The sequence below is a fragment of the Mizuhopecten yessoensis genome, unplaced genomic scaffold (assembly GCF_002113885.1).
Source record: "Mizuhopecten yessoensis strain PY_sf001 unplaced genomic scaffold, ASM211388v2 scaffold9093, whole genome shotgun sequence".
NCBI classification, from domain to species: Eukaryota; Metazoa; Mollusca; class Bivalvia; order Pectinida; family Pectinidae; genus Mizuhopecten; species Mizuhopecten yessoensis.
In genome coordinates this window covers 63005-71917 of record NW_018407875.1, presented here as the reverse complement: position 1 = coordinate 71917, position 8913 = coordinate 63005, and the positions used below count along the sequence as shown (strand labels likewise).

Here is an 8913-nt window from a genome sequence, read left to right as displayed (position 1 = left end):
TGCCTTGGTAAACCCTGCGTCTTGATACCTGTCACTCTGTATCAACAGTACGTCGCCCTGTACTGTGATACCCTGTGACTATGCACACTATCCAGTAAAACAATTTATTTTGACCATGTACTATAAAGGAATACAGTGGAACCCTAGCTTATGCAGCTAGGCCCAAACTTATACAGCTTGGTCACTGATTACCTTTTTAGAGATGTTCCTTCTTCTTCGACCGCCAGAGCAAGAGAGAGAGCTTTTCATAGGATGGATGGGTGGATGACGGGTTTCGCGCCTACATGAATCCGCCCTTACGGGTTTCATCTCACTGACGGAAGTCAGTGTTCAGTCGGCGTGAGGGAAGTTGCCTTCCCTCGGGGGGTGGTTTGGAGTCGTCTATTCTATCCTATCCTTATCTTGNAAAAGTTGACACCTCATCCATAGGACGATTGTACTCTACATTTAAATATCGCTTTGGTTTAGAAGACTATTTGATCAGATTAAACGCAAAAGATAGGAAAATTATCTGCAAATTTAGAACTTCAAATATNAATTATGTACATAAAAAATAAAAAATATTTGTTTATTTTTTAAAGTGAATTTATTGCATATATTCCTGTTCTTAGTCTACTAACATCTTTAAAAAGGTTTCCCTACTGCCGGTTGAGCCCGACAGTAGGGAAATGTCTCTGCTTCCGTTAGGTACAGTACTTTGTTTCCTTGTCAGACTTGGCCGGAGTTTGAGATTTTCCGAGGGGTCCCTATGGTGTATGCAGATATTTACCCTTAATTCTTTGGTGTATGTCTTTTCTTTTTTTTTTAAATAAAAATAAAGAAATAAAAATACAAAATGGTTGTTAGTAGATGGTCTTATGGGGGTCTATAAGTTGTTGGGCTTATAATATATGTGTCTTATTGGATTTTTTATTATATAAAAAAGGATGGGGAGATCTCCGGTCGTATCATATCGTGGCGTTGGTCTAGGAGGAGGGCGTACCGTATCCAGGCTGTCCTTTACTTATATCCTACTCTATTTTGTGTTTTGTTTTGTTCCTATATTTTGGAAGTCCGTCGAATCGTCGAGAATAAATGTAATCTAATATATCCCTATCCTCTGTGCCGGCGTTAACGCGCCTACTCTTTCGACAATACACAGAGGGATTTTTTACGTGCAGGTTGGACCCTCCTACACGGGACATCGTTTATAGTCCCTTCCGCCGGACTGTGAGTTGGTGGTGAGTGGTTAGTGTCATGCAGGTGATAGTTAATCTTGTTTATGGCGTCCATTCTTGTAACCGTATCCATTCTTGCACTTGATGAAAAACTTTTCTTCAGTATCAATGTTCTCTTTCTTATAAAACTTTCCTTTAGCTTTCGTCTGTAACTGTTCACTTTTCTGACTTTTATAATTATTTTGTGAGTATTAGTATAAGATTGTTGGAGATGGGACGGGAAAGGTAGGTGCGACGAATTGTGCATTGGTGAGAGTTATCAGTAGGTAGAGGAGAGTTGGGGTGGTGCAGTTATGGGGTGTTGGGGNTGGAGTTGATGAGGGGGAGGGGTTATGTTGTTATACTGTGGATACCAGGGCCTGATTGATTTTGAGGTTGGTGATAATTATTAGTATAGAGCGGCTCAATGGTCGAGTAGGGGTTGATTGGAAATTTTTCAGGTTCTAATTGGTATTGGATTGAAATTTATGTTATTGAGAAAGTCGGGGGTGTTTTCAGGGAGCTATCGGGTTCGAGTGGTTGTTGTAAATATTTCGATCCTACCTGAGCTAGATTCTGTTCAATTTTTTTTCCCTCCGCTATATATGTTTGACTAGGCCGTGATAGAGGACCTGTTTTGTAAGCTCGGTTTTGATTGGTTATGTGTTAAAAGTAGGGGGTGTTTTCTATGAGCTGGTTCGAGTGAATTTCGATCCTCCCTGAGCAGAATTGTGTGTCCAAAAGGTTTTGTTATGGTTGGGGGTGAGAAGGGATGCGTTTGTACGTATATGTGGGTGTGTGTGAGAATGTGCGTGTAGTTGAGCTTTTCATACGATGGAACCTCTATTTATATACCTAGCCCTCCAATGAACTGCCTTCTTTCATTAGCCAATTAAAACTACTCTTGCTTCCTAATCAAAAAGAAATAACTAAAGCAAGTCTATACTAACGATCATTTGTTGAACAATGTAATTAACAAAGAATCAACCGCTTCAATATATACTAATACAGACAGGTATTACACATGATATATACTAATACAGACAGGTATGGGGGATGATATATACTAACACAGACAGGTATTACCCATGATATATACTAACACAGACAGGTATTAAACATGATATATACTAACACAGACAGGTATTACGCATGATATATACTAAAACAGACAGGTATTACACATGATATATACTAACACAGACAGGGATTACACATGATATATACTAACGCAGACAGGTATTACACATGATATATACTAACACAGACATTTATTACACATGATATATACTAACACAGACAGGGATTACACATGATATATACTAACACAGACATTTATTACACATGATATATACTAACACAGACATGTATTACACATGATATATACTAACACAGACAGGTATTAAACATGATATATACTAACACAGACAGGTATTACCCATGATATATACTAACACAGACAGGTATTACCCATGATATATACTAACACAGACAGGTATTACCCATGATATATACTAACACAGACAGGTATTAAACATGATATATACTAACACAGACAGGTATTACCCATGATATATACTAACACAGACAGGTATTACACATGATATATACTAACACAGACATGTATTACACATGATATATACTAACACAGACATGTATTATACATGATATTTATTTACACATGATATATACTAACACAGGTATTACACATGTACTTACTAGCACAGACAGCTGATATTACACATGCAATTATACTTACTACAGAGAGTTTCCTATATATATTGCTATTGTTGTTTTTGGGGGGAGGGGGTTGCTTATTTTCTCATAATATAAATATATGTTTTACCATGATATCTTATACTTGAATGGTAATAAAGTGCATGCTGTAACAATATATCTGGCTCGTGTGAAACGCCTTTTAGGTCACAAATAAATACAATTGTATCTCTACAAAATATATCTAGTGATCAGTGTCTCAAAGACTTTATTCATCTGATGATGAAATATCACTTATCTGTAACACATGTATTAAATAAAGAAATATTACTTCTTGTCTGTGATAGTACAAGTATAAATACAAGTGTATAACCAGTTTGAAACAATGAATTAAGGTTCCTTACACATAATATATTGATAGAACATAGAACAAATACATAAGTATGTTCCTTAATGTCTGTGATAGTTAAAACAATTCTATCTGAAGAAATATAATTAAATATCCATAGCCTGTCTGTGATAATACTGTACTGTCAGTACCATTTAGAAGTTAGAAGTAGAAGTAATAAATACAGGTGTATGACCAATGAAACAGTAAATAAAAAAATATGTTCCTAATAAATTGTCTGTGATAACCAGCCTGAAACGATTCATGAATGTCCCTAATATGTTTGTTATTGTTAATACAAGTTTATAACCAGTCTGAAACAACTAATAAATGTCAATAACCTGTCGGTGAATTTGTACGGGTAATAATACAATTTTATCAAATTACTTTTAAAAATCAAGATAAAACATTTAATGACTAAATATTGTAAGTTGTACATGCAGTAGGATGAAATACCTTCAGTTATGAAAAACATAGGAACATCCCTTTCTCCACCACTTACCCCCATCTACCTTCTAATGCTTAACCTTTTAAAATAATGTAAATATCGCGCTATTACCAGACGTATATGGTGGCATTAAACTCCTACTTTCACTTTCACATACTTCATTTCCGGTGAAGAAATACGAAACTGAGGCTTCCGATAAGGTGGTTTACCGCTCCTCTTTCAACGATGACGGAAGGCGCAAGTTTCAAACAGGTAAACAACTTTTTATAAGACACTGAACACGTAAATTATTTAAGAATTTCATTCAAACACAATCTTAGCAAACATTACCCGATCGTTTTTGGGGTAGACCTATCACGCAGCAAGGAGACAGAGACAGGCAAATACAGGGGTAATTTCAAAAATAATTTTATATGGAACCAGAGACGTATAATACGTCTCTGATGGAAAGTAGCGTATAGGGTGTGGTGTGTATATGCGTATCGAAGTCGTTCCGGCCCCCTAGTAGTTCTGGCCGCTACCCGGTCCGTCCCTAGTAGTTCCGGCCCCTATCCGGTCCGTCCCTAGTAGTTCCGGCCCCTATCCGGTCCGTCCCTAGTAGTTCCGGCCCCTTAGTAGTTCCGGCCCCTTAGTCGTTCCTGCCTGTACATATCACCATTGAACTATGTTTTATGAATGGATCGAATGTTTACATAAATTCCGATGTAACTATTGTACAAGTGTACGGGTTGTCGCCCTTAATCCGGACAATGTTTTATTCATATATTGATACATTGATCAAAAGACAAGAAAAAACATGATACATTTTGTTCATTATGTAATATTTAATGCAATCAACAATAACAACATATATTTAATAAATAGCAAATAAGTTAATAGCTTACAGTATTTCTTAATAATTACGAACTTAGTTTAGAAAAGTACAATATACCTCGTGAAAATAGATTATGACATATGTCCACATATTATTACGACAAACCAAACACATTTAACTTTCATACATTATTTAATTATGTAGCAGAACATGAATTAATAACATAATAGCATTACCGATATTAAATTTCACAATTTTCGATCACAATTAGTTCACAATACTATTTGTCCATTGTCATTAACACACTTCACACTGGAAACCCTGGGGCACAAAGCTTGGACACAGCCCGTAGGAACGCCAATATCCGTATCAAAATCATTCTATTCTAGTTGCCGACTGTCTGTTTAGTTGAAATCATTCAAATTTGCATCTTCAAACTTGGAAGATCGACAAAGATCGATTTCAACAAGATGTGATGACAAAAAAATTCAACGTCTTTCATCAACTAAAAGTAAAAACAACATCGGTAGACTATACACCCATGGTGTTTACACAGCATTTTCTAGAAGCCATATAGTTTCCAACGCACGAGGTAATAAGATAAACAAAAGACAGTGATTGTAATGTGTCTTTAAAAGCAATCTTACTCCGTATGTTTACACAGGTGTATTTTGTTTTAGACAACATGTAAAATGAAAAGACAACAAATGTACAGTTTTTAATTTTATTTATTTGAATAAGTAAAATGAATTATCCATTACATAAATAAATTTAATTTAAAATTTAATTCCAAATAAACATGAATCATATATATAATATATGAGGCAGGAACGACTAAGTATACAGGGCCGGAACTACTAAGGTACGCACGTGACTACAGGTACGTGAACAGGTAACATCATATGGAGAAACATATTTCCGCAACGCGTGATACAAAATTATGTGACGGGTGACCACAGCCGTTAGGACCTATATAAGGCTAAGTCTTTTTCGTGGCTCACTACGGCAAGTAGGCCTTCCCTGGTGTCATCGGTTTTCGACGGTGTAAGAGCAAAATCGCTTTTTATGGATCATGTGAAATAATTTTTATTCCTAGCCTTACCAGTTAAGTCATTTACTTTTTATTGCCATAATTCTGAAAAAGGTCGATTGTCTTTGATACACTGCCTAGAACTCATCAGTATTCGACGGTCATGCTTTCCACAGTACGGTTGCCAAATAGGACAATAAAAAAAGTTAACTTGAATGTGAACTGCTCAACTTTATTCCGTCTTTGCGTATTGCAGAGTTATCTTCTCTTGTGAGCAGGTATTGATTGTTACGTCATTTGTTTGTGAATGTAACGTCATCAATTTTTGAGAAAACAACGTAATTTTCTCACACAAACCAATGACGTAACAATCAATGTCTTTTAAAACTGGTTGTTAATTAAGATTACCTGGTGAGACCTAACCTATCAATTGTAGTCAGTTTTTATTATGTCCCCCAAACGAAGTGAGGGGACATATTGTGTTTACTCCATTTCTTATTATTGATTAAGTCACCCCGAACGAAGTCGGGTGACTTGTTGTTATTGTTCCGTTTCTTACTTATTATTATTCTTCCACCGCTTTTATCCGCGCTTAATCTCAGGAACTACTAATGGGATTCTTATCATACTTTGCATATATTATCAGTACAATTTGTAGTTGTGCATCTGACTTTTTTTTCCCCGCGTCAACCATCAAAGATGGCTGCCGCTGCTCTGATTGGCCGAAGTCATATCCAGTAATTACATTCGTTCTATTTGACGGAAAATGATAAAACTTAATGAAATGCATGAAAACATCACAACGATCGTTTTCAACAAAAAATATTTCACTTTAGATTCAAAATGGCGGCCAACTGCAGGCTTCTGATTGGTCAAAATTTTAATCTCGTCCAATTTCGTTGAAATTTGGTATGCACGTGTAGTATGGCACTACAAACACAACTGCGGTGTTTGTTTTGTGAAAAAACAAAATGGCTTCCATTTCCTAGGCTCTGATTGGTCAAAAATTCAACGCGAAATCATATCACCAGTAATAACATTCGTTCTATTGGATCGAACATAATGAAACTCAGTGAAAGGGATGAAAACGCCACAGCGCTCATTTTCGACAAAAAAATAATTGACTTTAGATTCAAAATGGCGGCCAAATGTAGGCTTCTGATTGGTCGTAATAAAAATATCGTCCAATTTTGATGAAATTTGGTATGTAGGTATAGTATGGCACTACAAACACAACTGCTGTGTTCTTTTTGTAAAAAAACAAAATGGCTGTCATTTCCTGGCCTCTGATTGGTCCAATTTTCGATATTGTCTGATTTTCATGAAATTTGGTATATAGGTATATCATGGTACACCGATAACTTTCTTGACCTAACTTTCACATTTCGACAAAATGGCTGCCATTTCTTGGCCTCTGATTGGTCGAAATTAAAATATCGTCTAATTTTAATGAAAATTGGTATGTAGGTGTAGTAAGGCTCTACCGACACAACTGCAGTGTTCGTTTTGTGAAAAAATCTAAACGGCTGCATACTTAGCAGGTGGGGGGTGACTTCCGCTATTGCTCGCAATTGCAATTCTAGTTCTTATTATTATTCTTCCGCCGTCAAAAGTTTCCGCGCTTAATCTCAGTAACTACTAATGGGATTTTTATCATACTTTGCATATATAGAAAGTACAAATTATAGTTGTGCATCTGACTCTTGTTTTTCCGCGTCAACCATCAAAGATGGCCGTCGCTGCTCTGATTTGCCGAAATCATATCAAGTAATAACATTGGTTCTATTTGACGGAACATAATGAAACTAAGTTAAAAGGATGATAACGTCACACAGATCGTTTTCGACAAAAAATATTTCACTTTGGATACAAAATGGCGGCCAATTGCAGGCTTCTGAGTGGTCGAAATTTAAATATCGTCCAATTTCGATGAAATTTGGTATGTAGGTGAAGTATGGCACTACGAACAAAACTGCGGTGTTTGTTTTGTGAAAAAACACAATGGCTGCCATTTCCTGGGCTCTGATTGGTCAAAAATTCAACGCACAATCATATCACCAGTAATAACTTTTGTAATATTCGATTGAACATAATGAAACTCGGTGAAAGGAATGAAAACATCACAGCGCTCATTTTTGACAAAAAAATAATTGACTTTGGATTCAAAATGGCAGCCAAATGTAGGCTTCTGATTGGTCGTAATAAAAATATTGTCCAATTTTGATGAAATTTTGTATGTAGGTATAGTTTGGCACTACAAACACAACTGCGGTGTTCTTTTTTTTAAAAAAAAAATGGCTGTCATTTCCTGGCCTCTGATTGGTCCAATTTTCGATATTGTCTGATTTTCATGAAATTTGTTATGTAGGTATATCATGGTACACCGGTCACTTTCGTAGCGTGAGTTTCACATTTCGACGATATGACTGCCATTTCCTGGCCTCTCATTGGTCGAAATTTAAATATCATCCAATTGTGATGAAATTTGGTACATGTATGTAGGTGTAGTATGGCACTACGAACACAACTCCAGTGTTTGTGCTATGTAAAAAACAAAATGGCTATATAATTAGCAGGGGGGAGAAGGGGTGGGGGGTGGGGGTGGGTGGGTGTGACTTTCGCTATTGCTCGCATTTGCAATTCTAGTTTTTATTATTCTTTTAATTATTTTTCCGATGTAAAGAGTTTCAGCGCTTAATCTCAGGAACTACATGACTTATGGGATTCTTATCATACTTTGCATATGTATGATTGTTTGTATTATTTAGGCCTATTCTACCAGTATGACTGATACTATTATTTTGGTCTATACTACCAGTATGACTGTTTGTATTATTTTGGCCTAAATTACCAGTATGATTGTTACTATTATTTTGGCCTATACTACCAGAATGACTCTTCTATTATTTAGGCCTATATTACTAGTATGACTGTTTCTATTATTTAGATATATACTACCAGTATGACTGTTTCTATTATTTAGGCCTATACTATTAGTTTGACTGTTTCTATTATTTAGGCCTATACTACCAGTATGTCTGTTTCTATTGTTAAGGCCTATACTACCAGTATGTCTGTTTCTATTATTTAGGCCTATATACTACCAGTATGACTGTTTGTAATATTTAGGCCTAAACTACCAATATGACTGTTTGTATAATTTAGGCTATACTACAAGTATGACTGTTTGTATTATTTAGGCCTATATACTACCAGTATGACTGTTTGTATTATTTAGGCCTATTCTACCAGTATGACTTTGTATTATTTAGGCCTATATTACCACTTTGACTGTTTCTATTATTTAGGCCTAAACTACCT

The 8913-nt window shown here is 35.8% G+C and overlaps 1 protein-coding gene across 1 annotated transcript in view; it reads left to right on the top strand.

The window, feature by feature from the left end:
* The first annotated feature begins 3910 nt into the window (after positions 1-3910).
* The window catches only part of LOC110457311 (centromere protein X-like), a 53645-nt gene continuing 48642 nt past the window's right edge, over positions 3911-8913 (top strand). The window contains exon 1 of the mRNA XM_021508526.1: positions 3911-4000. Coding sequence (XP_021364201.1) covers positions 3974-4000 — 27 coding nt within the window. The 5' untranslated portion in view covers positions 3911-3973. The remainder of the gene's footprint in view (positions 4001-8913) is intronic.